This window comes from Triticum aestivum, chromosome 5A (genome assembly GCF_018294505.1).
Source record: "Triticum aestivum cultivar Chinese Spring chromosome 5A, IWGSC CS RefSeq v2.1, whole genome shotgun sequence".
Classification (NCBI taxonomy): Eukaryota; Viridiplantae; Streptophyta; class Magnoliopsida; order Poales; family Poaceae; genus Triticum; species Triticum aestivum.
This window is the reverse complement of record NC_057806.1, coordinates 584823952-584841834: the sequence shown is the minus strand read 5'-3', so window position 1 is coordinate 584841834 and position 17883 is coordinate 584823952. Positions and strand designations below refer to the sequence as shown.

At 45.8% G+C, this 17883-nt stretch overlaps 2 protein-coding genes across 3 annotated transcripts; one reads left to right on the top strand and one right to left on the bottom strand.

The window, feature by feature from the left end:
- Positions 1-7470: 7470 nt before the first annotated feature.
- On the top strand, positions 7471-13745 carry LOC123105007 (uncharacterized). 2 transcript variants are annotated; one of them, XM_044526966.1, is made up of 8 exons: positions 7471-7575; positions 7905-8371; positions 8453-8686; positions 9641-9855; positions 9995-10167; positions 11773-12308; positions 12467-12539; positions 13016-13745. In XM_044526966.1, the coding sequence occupies exons 2-8, from the start codon at positions 7991-7993 to the stop codon at positions 13498-13500; spliced, it is 2097 nt and encodes a 698-aa protein (XP_044382901.1). In that variant the 5' UTR covers positions 7471-7575; positions 7905-7990; the 3' UTR covers positions 13501-13745. The 2 variants fall into 2 exon arrangements, with proteins under 2 accessions (XP_044382901.1, XP_044382900.1); XM_044526965.1 differs by having other exon boundaries at positions 7530-7807.
- Positions 13746-15445: 1700 nt separating this feature from the next.
- On the bottom strand, positions 15446-17015 carry LOC123107818 (uncharacterized). Its single transcript, XM_044529726.1, has 3 exons — positions 16232-17015; positions 15997-16149; positions 15446-15890 (listed from the first exon to the last, which is right to left on the bottom strand). The coding sequence occupies exons 1-3, from the start codon at positions 16955-16957 to the stop codon at positions 15624-15626; spliced, it is 1146 nt and encodes a 381-aa protein (XP_044385661.1). The 5' UTR covers positions 16958-17015; the 3' UTR covers positions 15446-15623.
- Positions 17016-17883: the final 868 nt, after the last annotated feature.

Sequence of the window (17883 nt, the reverse complement as noted above, 5' to 3'; positions counted from 1 at the left end):
ATATCCTTAACAAAGGATGCAATGATGTAAGAAGCTTATCCCTTTTGGACGATCCAGATATTTAAGCTGGTCGACTAGCTCATCAGTCGGCGAGGTGGGACTAATATGGGTGTGAAAATGTTAAGTATGAGTAATTTTCGGTGCCCAGACGGCCCAAGACGGACATGATGATCGACGTGCATGGCCCTACGTGTAGCAAATGTTTTGAAAATAGGATACGTGGTTGTAAATTGTAAAATTGAAGGCAACGCCAAGTCACCGTCGGCAGGCGCGTCCGGACGCGTCCGCGAGCATTTGAGGGTCCAAATTTGCAACCTCCGGTTGTAGATGCTCTTAAACCTCCTGCATAAGTCTGGGCCCTGGAGAATAGTTGTACCTAAATAAAGTTCACTGCTGCACATGAGCAGATCCACACGAAGCAGAGAGGAGGTGGAGTAGGCCGATAACTAGGGGAAGGAGCAGAGTGGGAGAAGCTTTAGGCCGCCGTCTCCACTGGATATGGTGTCTCCGCCGCATCTGTGGAGGCGCCACGGCTCCGCCTCGGATGGTGCAGCCGCCATGAGGAAGGTAGGTGTGGTGGCGCTCGTGACTATGGTGAAGAGGAGGGGCGGTGCATGGGCGAAGAGGCAGGCGCTGCTCGTGGCAAAAAATGTGGGTCGTTCGAGCAACGGGAGGGAGGAGGGGATTGCCGGGAGGTGGCGAGATCGGTGGGCAGCGGCGGCGTCCATGTAGGGGAGTCGAGGTAGGGCGCTGTGTTTTTAAGGGGAATTGCTTGTGAAAATAACGCGCAACGACGACGTAGCGAGCGGATTCCCTTAAAACTGGCAGGAAAGGATACGATTGATGACGGTGATAAATAGTGGTGAATGTTGGCCTAATTTACTATCATCATGCATGGAAACGAATCATCAAGGAAAAGAATACTTCCTATTACTACGCTCATAGGAAGCTTCCTAATCTCTGCTACCAAACAGTTTCCGCCCAAACAAGGAAGGAAAGTTATGGACGTGATGCAGAAGGAAGCAAACGTTATGAAGATTAATTAATCTAGTTTTGATCTTTAGAGATTGATTGTGATTGATTCTTTTACATAAAGACATTACTAAATAACTTGCGTCAGCATGGAAAGTTCTGACCCGTTCAGTTTTTTTCATTGTGTGAGAGGGTGACGCGAAACTAAACCAGTGGGGTGGAGGGAGGGGACAAAAAAAGTCAAAAAAACCCGGGCGAAAGTGGTGGAACGAAAAAAACTTGGAAGCAATCCCACCAACTGCTCCATTAGGAGTAGAGACCTGGACCTCCTTTTCAAATTCCTATGCACGAAGAACGAGACTAAGATTGGTGGCAAAATTACATTATAATTATACTTTTCATGTGTTTGACTTTGATTTGTCCATTAGGATTCCTCTATTTTTCATATTCTTATGAACTTTGCAAAATGCATGTGTTTTTCAATCCTCTGTTTTGCATCTAGTTTTTGTTTCTATGAGTTTTCTGTTTTGCAAAAGTCCACTTGAATTCCTATCATTTTTCTATGTCTTTTCTATTCCTATGGTTCCTTTTGAATCTTGTGAACCAAAGAGGCCAAGCTCATGATGATAGGAAGCGAGAGAATTAGAGATGCATTTGGTTACTAGAAGATGTCACATACAAGGTTCATGTATAAGGACCAATTAGGTCACTACTTTACTTATTATTTTCCACCTTCACGGGGTGATTGGATGCATGCTCCAAAGTTCGAGAAGCCAACCTCCCATGTTTTCACCGTAGCACCATCACCAACCCTTTTAATCACACCTTCTCCAAGAAGCTGGAGTCATTTGAGGATGTTGCGCCATCATAACAAATTCCGTCCTTGCTACTTCTTACAGAATCAAAGAGTGCGTATAGTACTTGTCCTTCATCACTCTTGCACATAGGGACTCGAGGTTAGCTAGTAATCTCCATCCTTGCTTAGTGAGCATAGCGAGTCTTAAAGCATAGAGATCTTTTTAACTGAATGTCCCTCCCCCTTCTCATATTCTTTGACAGTCAACATTTCCCAACTAAGTAGTAAATCCATGTTATTAGCTTTGTCCTAATTCGCCTAGTGCATCTAGTGCCCTTGAGGGTTTTGGATGATTCTATGGACAAAATAGTTAAGGGACTAATGTATTTGTGAGTTTACACATGTACTATTCCCTGAGGATTTGGTTTAATAAAGAGTTTATGACCCCTAAAATGTTGTGGTAGCATTGAAGAATATGAGATGACTATTTGAATCAAATGATGATACTCAATGAGAGTAAAACAGAAGCATGGACTTTGTTACTTGTTTCTTTTGCTTCTACTTGAGTCAATAGGGCAACCCGTACTATCAATGGGGGACAAAGTAAAAGTTAAATCGAAGTATTCTAGCATGTGCTCAATCCAAACCTAAAATCTTCTAGTGAAGACTTTGAGATATATACAATGAGTGATTTTGGCTTCTGGGTTAGAGATGTTATTCTTCTGGTCTCCTTACTTCATTTGCCTCGCAGTATAGCTGGTTGTCTTGTGCAGCAAGACATGCCATGTGAATAACCTACTTTGAAATCCGATCGTTAGCCACATGTTGTGTTGACATTGTGAGTGTGACTCCAATGGTCATATCAGAACCTGGCTTACTCCACCCGCTATAAAGAGCCCTACCACAACCTTAGATGGTTGGCTACTCTGCATGAATCAAGATAGAGATTCTCCGAGCAACTCATTTTCCTCCTGCGGATCTGAGAAAATCCTAGTGAGGAAAAATCCAAAGCCTAAAATGTTAAGTGATTGAGCATCACTAAAGAACTTTAGTTTTATTGAACACCCCTTGTGTCCAATGATTCGATGAGTGATGCTAAAATATGGAAATAATTTGTACTAAAAAAGATACCATTTTCTCCCACTTTTACATATTATCTCTCATCAACGGTTTGGTGATCTAAAAATAGAATTGATCTCATCTACACCCGCATCAACTTCTAAACTTATCATATTGCTTCCCCCGTCCCCTTATCATCATCGACAAAGGCAAGTTGAAAATTCACAACCAAATTGGTATATACAAGAACTCCTATTCCCCAATTGTTTTACTAGTATCTATATCATAGGTAGCTCATTGTTGAAAATCCATGGGGACTCCTCTAATGCTTGTGTTCCCTGGAGGCTTGATAGAAGGTTAAGAATACATTCTCACAAAGACTTATGGAATCAGGGACACCTAATCCTACACAGAGAATTACCAATCCTTCAGTGAACGCCAACTATTTAGAGAGCTATTTCCTATCACATGAGGTTCCAACATCTCAACTTTACCACTTCCAGCCCATTGATCTTCAAGCCTTTCTTGGGCATCTGACAATTGTAACTTTTGTATCAAGCCCTTCACTGTGTCCATCATTGCTATCAAGGTCACACTAGAGAACAAAACTAGGGAAACAAGAGTATTACGAGCATGCACCATAGATTGTGTGGAAGGCTTTTGGTGGAGGAGGTGAAGGTGGGGTCCCATCACCGTCGTATGTAATTGATATAGATATGTGTTATTGACATCATATGACTCTAGACTAGTCTACATACATCTATATACCATATAACTCTCAACGTGCCCATCGTTCGATTGTAGTCACCATTGTCCCCTACCCAATACGTATCCACCACCCTCCTTTTGTAGATTTCTAGTTCCTTTTTAGGCGTGCAATATGCCTCTCCATGTCTCCCAAAGAACTCGAACTCCACTCCTTCTTTTGGCGCCAACCCCTTAAGTTCTTAGCAATTGTGCTCCCACCCTCACACGATATGCATTCAACCATGCATTGTGAACCGTAGCCTCACAATTTTCTTCTTGCAGCCACTTGGTGTTAGAAAAGCTCCATGACCACCCATCCTAATGTGCATCAGATCCTCTTCGACATGGATTGTGATGGGGTGGTGATCATTGTGACGAGGGTCACCACTAATACGATCAACATTAACCATCTTATAGTTTGGAAATTGAGTGCACCATTCATGTGTAGCCACCACCTTTGAAGACTCTCGTGAATGCACATGGATTTTGTCTGGCTATGATTTCTACATGCAAATGGATCTTCCACAAAGCACACTTGGGTTTGAGCTGCCCCACCAACCTTTTCACAAAATAACAAGACTTCATTAAAAAGTCCCCGACGCATAACTAGGGGAGCTTACTATGATGCTTAATATTTCTCAACAATCTCTGCATGGCTTCCCACTCTTTCATCTCGGGTTATCCATACTAGTAAACCTCCGGTGGAACCTATATAATTCAAGAATTGCCACATCAATATGGTATCTCGATATAACCTTGTTTTAGTTGTACAATTCCTCCAAAAATTGCCAAACAAAACACTATGCCCCACACAACTTTTAGCCACCAATTTGACAAGCCAAGATTCCACAAAACAACTATAGAATTCTTCACCTTTGTCCCAAAAAGGAAAGAAAATTGGGGCCCTCCTTCTAGGTATCCAAAAAACGTTGGGTCATTCCCCAAGCCGAGGTAGTCAGGCTGGGCGTTTGGGTTTACCCAAAAATTCGGGTCAGGTAATTTGGGCTTTCAAAAATAATAGTCGATATTTGTCCAAACTTTTTTGATTCTAAGCAATTCAGATATCCAAAAAATCGGGTTTGGGTAATCCCGAATTACCCAAAATACCACACAAAAAACACCGTGTTGCAGGGGCAGCGTGAGGGGCTCTTCGTTCAGCGGCTGGATTCTAGCCGGAGCAAGAGGTTGTCGGGGAGGTGGGACTACACCCGCAGAGGCGGCAAAGCTCGATGGTCAGAGCTCATAGAGATGGCGGCTGGAGGCTAGAGCCGATGAGTGCGTGTCGTTGTGGTTGGTGCTGCATTTGGGAGGTTGGTCGGGCAAGCACAAGAGGAGGAGGGAAGCAGCGACATGAGGGAAGCTCGACCGGAGTGGCCTTGCAGGTCACCTGAGCCAAGTGGCAACCATGCATGGTGGCGGCCGTTGGCTTGCTCGGCAAAGCGTGGGTGTGAGGAGGGGAGGAGGAGTGTGCATGACTAAGTGGTAAACGATCTAGGTTTTGCGAGGGTAGCGACTAGCAAGTAGAGATGCCGATTTGGGCCGAGAATTTTCTTGGTTGTCTATGCGTGCGATAATTATACTGGGTTGTAGAACAAGTCAGGCTATTCAGGTTATTTTGGTACCATGGCCTTATACCTAAATTACCCAAAACATCGGGTTTCCAAAACTTCTATCGATGCAGTGCTCAGGTTTTTCGGGTTTGGGCAATACAAGTTTGGGTTTTTGGGGTTCGAGCTTCGGGTATCAAGTTTTATGCCCACTGTGATCAGGTAGTTCCAGGAGGTAATATGCATTCGTTCTCGTAGGGTTGTCCATGCAACCCCAAGTTCAGATTTTCCTTTTTTCTGGACTTCCATGACTCTCTTTTCTTCTTTGCATCAACTTCCATGCCCTCGCATGTAATTGTGTATTTCTATTTAATGACCACATTCAAATTAGCATTGTAACCTACCGTCTACCGACCTTTTTCTTTTATACACCCCAAGTTTTCTTCATTTTCTTTACCTTCCTAGTTCGGTACGTTGCATGTCCCATGCAAAAGGTTTTTGTATCCTTTCTCTTGACGTGCATGGCCCATGCAAGTCACTTCCCAAAAAAGTCCTTCCGCCTTCCTATCTCCATTCCTCTATCGCCTCCACATCCTTCCCATATGTTGGTTCACTAGGAACCATCTTGTCGTTGCACTCCTAGCCTCTTATTGCATCGACAACTTTTCCATTATCATAGTTCCATCCGCTTGCTTCATATCCTTGAAAATAGTTAGCTTTTATGTTTCCAACTCTAGTCAAGCCCTTCCCTACCCTATCTGTCAACTTCATAATGCTCTCTCTCTCCCCCTCTATCTCTATCTCCCTCTCGTCGCTATCTTGATCAACATTCCAACATGACCAAGATCCATCGTCTTTTCTCCATGAGAGATTGTCACTGCTAGAGCCACAAACCCCACTACCGAAGCTATCATTCCTCATGGAGTCCTCCCCACAAATTCCTCTCATGCCATAGTCCCCACTTTGGAGGTATAATTTCCAACCATTTACCATATTGTTGCACCTCACATTTCTTCATTTTTATTAAGCAACCCTTAATTGTGTGACCAATAACCCCTCTCATCAACGGTTTAAACATCTAGGCCTTCACCCTAGGTCTGGTTAAAAGAGTGACCCTAATCAGAATGGCCAAATTCTTCCTTTTTAGTTTTTATTAAAAAAAACATATTATAGTGTATGAGAATACATGCAAGATGATATTGCCCTATGACCATTCCAACTTCACTAGTAGCGGCTTCTTGAACTTCTCCTATTGCTTTACCTCATTCACTTGTTCGCAATCAATAAAGGCAAGCTCAAAATTCACAACCAAATCAATATACATGAAAACTCGTACTCCTCAATGGTTTTAGTAGCATAAAAATCCCCCATCACAAGTAGATCATCGTCGAACATCCAAGGGCCCTCCTCTGATACTTTGTGTTGCTTGAAAGGCTTGATAGAAGGTCAAGAAGACTTTCTGATCGAGACTTTCGTAGTTAGGGGTAACATATCCTACATAGTGTATTGGTCAATCCTTCAACATTGGCTTTACAAAAAGCAATTTCCACACCGCCTGAGGTTTTATTGTCCCAACATTACCGCTTCCATCCCAAGTGATCTTTTAACCTTTTTTCTTCGATCTGACAATTGCACTTTCTTCATCATGCCTTTCACTCCGTCCATCACTGGCATCAAGGCTGCACTAGACAACCAAGCGAGGAAAACAATTGTATTAGTATCAGGATTGTGTGAAGGGATGTTCATGGATTAGGTGAATGTGGGATCCCGACCCTTCCCTCACAAATCCTGACCAGGATGTTGAAGCGAAGACAAGAAATCGGGAGTATACAGATCACACGGACCAACACATCACAAGAACGGGATGAGTAATATGACAATGATCGGCCTATGGGGCGAAATCAACAACGAAGAGCGAGAACAAAACCCTAGCAAAAGGGTGGGTAGCCACGATTGTGCCAGCTTTTGTTGGTAGACAAGAGTTTCATTGCTATTCAACACTTTGATACGAAGGACATGTGAAATAGTCGTCCTATGTGGGTTGTTGGTAACCAATGCCAAACACGATGGTTGTTGAGTGTGGAAGATAAGGGAAGAGAGAAGAGAGATATCAAGTCATCTCAAAGATTTTTCGGTGGCCTCGCCCCTATATCGATAATACCATCCATGCAATTAATATTTGCATATACATATGGTTGCTTGCTAAAAATTGACTAACTAGGGACAATCCATGGGTTGTCACCCACATACATCATATACGGTTAGACCCTAGGCTCTAGAGTATTCTACAAGGGCGTCTACATACATGCCCTAGCGCACTCTCAACGTGTCTCTTGGTTCGATTGCAGTTACCAGTGTCTGTACCCCCCCACCCCCCACCCCCCTCGCCGTCCCGTTCCCCTTGTTCTTCAGGCTGCCCGCCCGCCCGCTCCTCTCCTCTCCCCCCATTCGCTGGTAAGATCACGCGAGTTGCAAATCTCATCCCCTCTCCATCGTTAGGTCCGGCAGATCTCTCCCCCATAGCCGCCCACCGCCGTGCCCTACATCCGCCGCCTTAGAGTCGCCCGCCGCCCGCCCCAATTCCGCCCGCCCGCCCGCCGACCGCCTCAGCCCCGCCCGCCCTCGCCGTTCCCGTTCTCTCCCGTTCTTCCTCGTCGGCGCGTCGCGTTCCTGCCGTCTATACCCCGTACGCGGTCCTTGTTCATTCGTTTCTTGGTGTGGGGTTTGATTTTATCCAGCGACCGGTTAATAAGTCCCACTGAACCTCACGACTTCTGTTTCAGCCGCTGCGCGCCCGGCACGCCGTCTAGATCCGCCCCTGGTGCCAGGGGTCGTCGGAGGGGTTCCGCTGGGGTCGGGACCTGGGGAGATGACCAGTATCTCCACCAACCAGTTCGGCTCCGGCGGCAGCAATGGAGGGTCTGCCTCCAGGCCGCACGGCAGGGATATGGTGATTTGGACTGAGGAGATGAACGAGTATCTCATCGATGCGCTCATGCACCAGCAGGACATTGGGAACAGGAGTGCCGAGGGCAGGTTCTTGACTGGCGCCTATGAAAGCGTCATCACCGGGGTCGGCGAGAGGTTCGGGGTGGTGATCGACAGGTCCAACATCAAGAACCGTCTCAAGCATGTCAAGGACATGTTCCATGAGTGCGAGAACCTTTTCGATAAGCAGAGCGGGATTAAATGGAACCCAGCGACCCGGAGGTTCCACGCCGACCCTCAAGTCTGGAGGGAATTCATTGAGGTCTGCGTGCCACCAATCAAATGTATATATGTGTTGCGTTTTGCTGACCTGATGTAATTTTTTTTTGCTGTGATCTTGTAGAGAAAACCAGAAGCCAAGAAATGGATGACGAAGACTATTGACCATTACGATAGGTTATTGGAGTTATTTGGTAAGGATAGGGCACCTCCGGCTTCTGAGAACTCGAAAGGTCCTTCGAAAAAAAAGGCGCGAATAGAACCACCAAAGGATAGACCTCAACGTCAGCAGACGTCATCAAATGGCTTTGAGTTAGCAATCGTCCAAGGTTCAAATCAAGTAATGGATAAAAATGAGGTATCGATCCTTGAAGCTTAATAGTTTTCAACCAAATAGTGCATGTTATTTTGTTATGGTTGCTGATCAAAGCAAGCTTACCATGGTGTTGGTCTCAGTGCCTAACTTTAGGTTATCACTTTCTTAGGCAAACCACAAATGTTTGCTTCATCGGTAGATTTGTGGTCTACCATGTTTCCTTAGCGTTATGACCTGCATGTCTTAAATTCAGATGCCACTATTGTGTGACTTGTGATTCGGTTGCCGTAGTTAATATGGCAAGCCATGATTTGCCAAACAGCAAATGTGCCAAAGTTGGCTAGGACCGAGCAGGAGTTGAATCAGGGTCGTTTGCTCACTGGATGCTTATGGGAATATCAGAACATGGATAAATTGAAGCACAATAAGTTACGCCTTTTAGCTTTATGGTGTGACTTCTCTCATAATCTACATGTTCTTGTGCCATTCTGGTACAGTTGCCTGCTTGTACAACAAGTTGTTAATTTGTCAACCTATTTACCCGGGCAAGGTAGCTATCTGAATCGGCCTGTTTGTGTTTCTATATTTGAATATACTTGGTAATTAGGATTCTCCCATGGCACTTTCTATTTGTGAATGAGTTCGCCCTTTGCTCCTAGAAATGAAATTTCACCAGTATTGTTCGGCAGAGTGATACACTTACATAACCTTAAGGCCATGAATAACAACTTACTTGCTTCCATTGTATTTGTATTAATCTTAATGGAGTGAGTGTTATAGTATGTCTCAACTTTATATGGGGAAAAAGCTATTGTATTAAGAAATCCGAACCACCGTAAATATGTCCTAGTGGTAAATGAAATGGAACTTCCTTTTCTCCAATGTATGAATTTCAAGCATTTTCTTAACGTGATTTCTTGGGAAATGTATATCTTAATATCTCCTGAGTTAAGTAGAATTTGAGCTGTGCATTGATTAGATTCTTGTTTCTTTCAGCTGTCTGGTGCTGTGGTAGCAGAAAATAACATAATTGGGGAACTCGATTTATCAGAATTGTGCAAAAGCGAGAATGGCCTTGTTGCCATACCTGTTCATGGTAATGCATATGGCAAGGGTTTGCCCTATGCTCCTGAAAATTGGCCGTCTCCTGGAGATCAGTGGCAATGGAAAGTGGGGAGCAGAATTGCTGCAGGTGGGCACTGGGTGGACAGGTAAATGCTTTTATCAAGGCCTCAATAGGCCGAATTTTAATAGTCTTGCCCAAGCAAAAAATGCATAAATTTATAGAGGGTTAATTTCTCAATTTAGCTTTAGCATATTGACTTACGTTGTGGATTTAACTTTGTACAGATATCTTGCTCCACCCTCGCGTTTTCGTGATGCTACTGGTAAAAAGACGACATTCACAAGTAGACTAAAAGTTGGAGAGTTTATCAAGAGCAATTTTCCAGATGTTGATCCTAGCACATTTTTCTCTATGTTCATATGGAAGATCCCTGCTGCAGAAGGCGGGATTCAAAGAGGTTAGACTTTAAAACCACTGTAGCGTGTAGCATCTAATGAGTAATGGGTGCTTCTGTAAATCAATACATATGATTTTTACCACTCCAGAGCAATTTCTTCCATGCTGTTCCTTTTTTTTAATGTTTGGCCACCTGTGTGACTTACTTTTGGAAGAAATTTAACTTGGTAGCACTAGTTACTATACATACCTGGGGTGCGAGGTTCTTTATTCTCTTTACTTGTATCTACTAAATAACTTCCTTGAATGTACACACTATTCACCTCGGTTCTTGTATGTCAGTATTAGCTTTTATTTTATATCTTTATGTTTTCGGTGGTTTGTTTCATAAGTGAAGTCCGTTGTTTTCCTGCAACTGTATACGGCTCTGTTACAACTAGCTTGTTGCAGCAGCTCCATCCTATGCATGTCCAGCCCATACTTCTATGCTTCATTGAATCTTCACCATTAACTTTGTTATTAACCACTTAGTGGACCTCTTACTAACAAGATAATCCATTGACACGACATTTGACTGTATATAAAGGATAACAACATGATTCGGCAACATTACCTATGGAATTACATGGGAAAGAATGAAGATAATGAGTATGAGGGTCACACAGACGTGTTGTTACGCATTCCACATCTGCAGTCGCTATTATGAATTGAATCTTCTTGTACAATTATCTCTATTGTGCAGCCTATTAGCTGTACCCATATAAATTTGACAACGGTCCTTTTTTTAGGTCTATGGCTAACCAGGGAATTTCTTTAAGTTCAGTTAATTTTCAATAGATGCACATGTTTGATTTTATTATGTATGTGCATGTATCAGGATTAATTTTTATCCCATATTGTTTTTACATGTCTTGTTGGGCCCAGAAAATTACGAGGTGGCTGAGCTGGGCTTAAGTGGTTGCTGAGCTGTGTATATTTCAGCAATCTTTCCTCAGTGTGCACTTGACCTGGACCTGGGCTAGAGTCCTCATAGCCCTCTCCTTAGGCCCACCCTTGCTTGCCAACATGTCCACCCTGAGCGGTGGAGCCATTTGTCTGTATAACCTATCTCTTCCTCAAATCCTAAACCCTAGCCACCACTCTAATTCTTACATCTCCTTCCAGCCTACCACTTGTACTGATGGCTCCCTTCTCCTTCAACTTTGTGCGGCACCACCAATTGAAGCGGTGGCGCTTTCCGTCCCTCCCTCCCCTTGCGCAGAGCTCTGCTCGCGCCCTTGTCTTACCTATCACTCTCAACCCAAGTGACGGTGAGCTTTGTTCTCTTCATTCAAGCGGTGCTTTTCCCCCAATCCTAACTCAGATAAAAGGAAGCAAATCATTTCTCCTCATCCAGGACTGTCATTTAAACATAGCATCTGGATTAATCTTCTGCTTTACTTTTCTTTTTTAGTTTTCTTCATATGTAACCTGGAGAATGCGCGAGGATTTGTCTAGTAACGTAGTGGCATGACATAAGGGGGAAAACAGTTTCTTCATTTGATAGGCTGATTCGTCTGTCTTGATGCTAAAAAAAAAAAGAAGCATCATTGCATTTGCATATTTGCTGTTATGTCAATGTAGATTGTTCATTTTGTGCAGTTCTGTAACACCTTAATATGTGCAGGAGCTCTTCAAGTGGAACGCGTTGAACCTGAAGATGGCCTGGCGGATCCTGATGGACCATGCAAGGCTCGGAATAAGGCGTGCAATCTTGGGAAAGAAGGGTTTATTGAATCATCACCAGCAGGGAATTGTGACATCTGCTGCGTACATCCTGATTTCTGTCGTACATGCTGTTGCATTCTCTGTGGCAAGGCTGTTAACAATTCCTTTGAAGGTTATAGTTACATCAAGTGTGAGGCAGTTGTGGCAGAGAACTACATCTGTGGGCATCTTGCCCACCTTGACTGTGCTCTGAGGATTTTCATGGCTGGAACTGTTGGAGGAAGCATTGGGTTGGATGTGCAATATTACTGCAGGCGGTGTGACAACAAAACTAACCTGATGATGCATGTGGAGAAACTGCTGGAAACATGTCGCTCTCTTGGATCGAAGAGTGAGATTGAGCCAATCCTTAATATGGGCTTGTGCATCTTGCGTGGTTCAAGACAATTGCAAGCGAAAAGTTTGGAGGACTATATGGCATCAGTGATGGAAAAGGTGAGTGATGTATTTTATTAGATCTCAGTAGGATAGTTAGGTACCATGGTTTGGTTAGTACTAGCACTCCTCTGATTGGTGCTAATACTGCGCATGGGTGTACAACTTTGTTTTCAGTAGTCCAAGACTATGGTTTGATAGTGTATTGTTTAATGCAGGTGAATAATGGGGTTGATCTTGCTGAAGTATGGAATATGGAGGATGGTGATGGCATGCCAATACTGAATGCAGGTAAACTTTATTGTTTAGTGCAATTAAGAGAACTTTGAGGGCGAAATGTTTTTGTGGGATTTCAGATAATCATAAAAGGTCCCAACCTAGTTGTAATGGTTAGGACATCTGGTGTTCAATGTAATTCCAATAAACCAAAACTCTGTAGATTATGCAGAAATTGTAGGATCATGATATTCAAACCCATCTGAGGTTTTGCCTACACGCACCATATTTTACTATGGACAAGTAATGCTTTGGTAGCTTATGTAAGTTGTAACTTGCCGATTTTAGTATTTTCTGTCATACCTGTTCTTTCTTCTTTGATGTAGAAATGATTTAACCTCTATGTTTATTGTAATCTTCAACAACCTCAATTATGACATGTGTCAGAACGTTGTAGAACTCAAAGAACAGTTTGTATCTCTGGTGTTCTGCAGTTGTTGCTTCACATATTGCTTGTCCATAACTGGGTTCTTTTCTTATGGCTCATGCAGAAGAAAGTTCCCCACCTATTGCTGGTGTCACAGTGCTAGGGGCTGAGCCACAGTACCCATATCTGACTGATCCAATGGTTGATAATGAGCTGCATAAGGCTGCCGAAAGTGTTCCAATTTTCATTACTGGTGATCACACTGAGATGTCTCTCAAATTTGAGGATGAGATAGATAATTCCCTTCTAGAACTGAAGAGATCTCAGGAAGCAGAATACAGGCTGGCAGAGCAGAAGCTTTATTCTCAGAAAGATTATATCCTCAGTCTGTATCGGCAGCTTGAGTCAGACAGGTCCCAGCTTGCAGATCCTAACCCCGTATCCGATATCTCAAGCTACAGCGTGCTTCTCTCCAACATTACTAACCGAGTGGAGCATGTGAAGCGCGAGGAGGAGAAGTTCCAGACCATGCTCAAAATCTCCAAGGGATTCCGGAAAGCACCGGCGAACATCAAGGAGCACTTTGGGTTGCCGCCACCTGCGGAGTAGCTCGAAGTTTGACTAGCTTGAACTTAGATACCATAGTTTACCCTGAACTGTACATTGGGTATGTTGTCTCTTGTGCTGTTGTACTGTTGTATACCTGTCTCCGACAAGGTGCTGCTCTCTCCAGGGCGCACTGTCAGGCTGCTGTTCTAGGAAGAGTCCCCCAACATCTGAATTGCCAGTTCCAGACTTTAATCGTACATTCTGTCCAGTGATGATTCTGCTGGTAATTTGTGTTTATTCTGTGATTTTCCGACAAGATAGCACCACCATGTTACAGGTTGCTGCTGTCGCAACTGCGAGATTGGGAAAATTTGGCGACCTGGAAAAGGGGAGGCTATTTTTTCTGCATCATGCAGTTGCAACAGCAGCAACCTGGGAAAGGGAGGCTATAACCAGAAAAACACTGCTGCATTTTGTTGTTTCAGTTGCGAGTTCCCGTGATGTTTATCTTGGAATTGTAGTTATGTAGGATTCATTCATGTAGCTGCTGTGATACGAGATTTTGATGCATCTCCTAATAGTATTAGTATATGTTTGGGGTAACGTTTAGAAGGCCTCACTCCTATGGCATGTAGGAACGGATTTGCTCAAACAAACCACACAATTTGTTTTTGACAGTGTTTATTCCTCAAATGTTAATCATATTGTTTACAAGAACATGAGAAATGAAATCAGTGATTGAATCATCCCATAAAGTGGAAGGTCTAGTGCTAAAAGAGTTTTTCGCTAAGCTATCGGCAGCCTCATTCGCTTCTCTGAAGCAGTGAGTAAAGGAAACATTAGCAAATTCCATTGCAAGCTGCTTACACTCCAAAATGATCACCAGTCAACATAACCCCCACAGCACACATACAATCCGACTCCACAACCAATCTACTGCATCCAATATTTGCTGCCAGAATAAGCCTGTTCCTGATTGCAGTCATCAGGTGTGTTCAATTGCTAGGGCACCGGAGATTTAGCAAGATTTTGTAAAGTTTAGGCAGCCAAAAGTTGCTAGCAAATGGACGCAGATGTTTAGGCCCCATTGGAACAAAGGAATTAACATCAATTTTCTTTAGGATTATAAACATGAGGAAATTTCTTCCCTAGAGGCATTTGGATCATAGGAACGATGCTCATACTAGTCTTTTTATGTTCCCATTTTACACTGTCATCCTTTGCGTAAACCATGTTTTCTATCCAAACCAGGTTTCCTGATTTTCGATCCGCAAAGGCCTCGAGGCGTTGTTTCAGATGAAAATAGCTTCTCCCCTCCCAATTCGGTAATTTATAGTAAGGTATTGGAGTTGTTTCAGGCGTTGTTTCAGATGAAAAAAGTTTCAGAAGATATATCTAATGTAGATGGTGATTGATAGAGCAATTCTTGCTCATAAGTTGCTGTATGAGCATTGTGCCTAACATAAAGCTTGTGGTTGGTAGTAAAACATATTTTATTATTATTTTGAGATAGAGTTTGATCCTCAACTATTTCTCAAGATGTATTCTTTTTAGATAATGGCTATTGCCCGGCCTTAGATTGAGGCCTTCAGATTCAAGATTCGAGAAATACTCCATCCTCATCAAAATATAAGACGGAAAAAAAAATCTTATTAGGGCACCTATTCAAGATTCGATCCTCAACTATTGCTCGCGATATCTTCTTACAAAGTTTTGTTAGGGCATCTATGACTGATGTTGAAGAATCAGCGGATGAGTTGTGGTTAGGGGTGAAATGCCACTCGAGCCGGGAGCTAGTTGGTTCTCCCCGAAATGCGTTGAGGCGCAGCAAAAACCTCTGAAATTCCAATGGGATTTTGGAAGAAAACTGTAGTTCTTGGTCACATACCACTGTATATCTTGTGGTTTTCTGTTCCAGTGTTTTTTTAATTCCTATATTCCAAACATGACCAAAGCGTGTCTGAGCGATGCCAGTAAAATTCCCCTGAAATTTTACCAGATTGTATGTTCCAAACATTATGCATTCATACTAGAGGTACTGTGATCAGCCACAGATCAGGGAGCAATCCGATGAAATAGCAGACAGCAGACATCACTACAACCATAAGAAGACGGGATATCCCTACAAATCTCACAGGAAATGAGATGAACCAACCTAAAGCTAAAATCACCCTGGCTGCAGATCAAGTCGGCTTCGCCTGGATCCCGCCGCCGTAGAACCGCTTCTTGGCCAACTTCTGCCGCGCCCGTTTCGCCATAGTCGAGCACCTGGACGCCAGCAGCTCCACCGTGGCCGGCAGCAGCCGTGTGCCCTCGAACAGCACGCTCCTCTGGTACTCCAGCACCCACGTCTCTGGTTCCAGCAGCACCGCCGCTGCCCTCCGGCCCCGGTAGCTCCAGGAGCTCCCGTTGCTCGCCCTCACCGTCGGCAATACGCTCCCGTCAGACCACTGCAAACAGATACCGGACGGACATGGATTTCAGTTATCTGATGCTGGTGGTTCGGGTGATGAAGTAATCTTGGCATTGATAGTGGACATTCTGAATGTCGATTACCTCCGTGACCTTGCCGGAGAGGATGGTGATGTGCCGTGTGGAGAGCGTAGACGGGAGCAGGCCGGAGGTCCGGAGAGGGCTCCCCCAGACGCTGACCTCCTCTGCCGCCGACTTGTATAGCGAGCAGCGCCAATGGAACAAATGCTGATCATTCTGAAAGAAAAGAATTCGTCAGTGAAGAACCGTCTCTGCAGCCAAGAGCAAATTAGTTGACTGACACGCAAGAACGGCGAACCTGCTGGAGTCGCCAGACGGAATCCTTGGAGCTGCAGTTGGAGATCCCGTCGGCGCCGACGAGCTGCCCGACCCCTCGCTCCAAGGAGCGCAGTTTGTGGCCCAGAGCTGCAGGCGCAAGGCGCGCCTCCTGGCCCATCCGCGCGACGGCGTCCGAAGACAGCTTGGGGCCGAACCCCCTGGCGGCGACCTCCGGGACGAGGCCCGTGTCCACCCACAGCAGGAGCAAGAACCCAAGAACCGTCAGCGCGTAGAGCGCCCAGTCGGGCGACGAGGACCTCCGGGCCTTGGCGGCCGCCGCCGCATCCCGCCTCGACTTGGCGGTGGAGCGCAGCGGCGGCGTCCACGGCTCGGTGACCGCGGACCCGGGCGTAGCGAGGAAGAGCGAGCGCGTCCCGGGCCTGCGGTCCCTGGCGGCGGCGGCGAAGCAGCGGCGCGCGGAGGCGGCCTCGGGCGGGAGGAGGTCCCGCGTGGCGTTGATGCTGGCGAGGCAGATCTCGCAGGCGCAGTTGGCGTCCTTGCGGCAGCCGGGGTAGTAGCCCCTGCCGCCGCCCTCGGCCCCGCGCGCCCAGGGGACGAGGTAGGCGGGCGGGGGCGTCCGCGCGGCGGGGTCGGAGTTGGAGGAGCAGGAGGAGGCGGTGGAGCCGGGCGTGACGGTGGTGGGGGTGGCGCTGGGGGAGGCGGATCTCCTCGCCATCGGGGTCGCCGCCCTCCAGGTCTCGTCCATGGATCGGGGTTGGGGGTGGGGCTGGGGTTGGTTTGGGGGGTGGGTTGGGGTTATGAGGGGAGGCGGCGGCGGCGGATTGGGGGCGGAGAGGGAGAGCGAAGGGTTCGAAATTTGAAGTGGATGGAGGGGAAGTGCCCGACGCCAACGGCTTCCGCGAGTAACGGTCGACCCGAGTTTCCTTATGTTCGATGTCGTGGCGCTGACAGGTGGGCCCTGTTGCCCCTTTTATTTTTTCTGGGTTGCGAACACGGGAGAGGAGATGCATCAAGAGGGTGCAGGATGCGGAGGCGTGTGCAATAATGCTATAGCTAGCACCACCTCAGTTTATTTCTTCCGTAAGAAAAAGTCCAGTTTGTTTCTGTTGCAGTTAAGTTTTTTGAAGTAGTCTCTTGGCATTATATCATGGCGAAGTATCGAGTGAAAACTGATTTTCAGTGAAAATCTGGAAACTTGCCGTGTGAGCCATCAGATCTACAAAGAACGGCATAGACCAAAGGTGGGAATTCTAACTGGCCACTTAAACGTCAATTAGCAGAAACCCCCTCTTATCTCAATGATTAGCAGATTACTTGGCCGTATCCAACCTAACTCGCCCCGTACCATGGCGCTGTTGCCGCGGTGAATGCCACGGACACGGAGGTAGGCGGGCATAGCTGACGGGGCTCCCAACTGCGGCGACGCAGCCGTGCACCGTGCCGAAGCTCCCCTCGGCGGGAGCGCAGTCCCGAGAAGCCGAGTCAAGGGACGCGCTGGCGAGGGTGCCCGTGGCGTCGGCCCAGGGAGCCTCCCTCACCGACGACGTGGACCTTGCGGCAAGGGATTGGGACTGCGTAGGAGGCGAAGAGCTCGCCGGCGCAGCCCCGGAGGTGAAGTAGAGCGACACAGCCACGCATCGCTAACAGCACCTCTGAGCTCCATGCGACGCC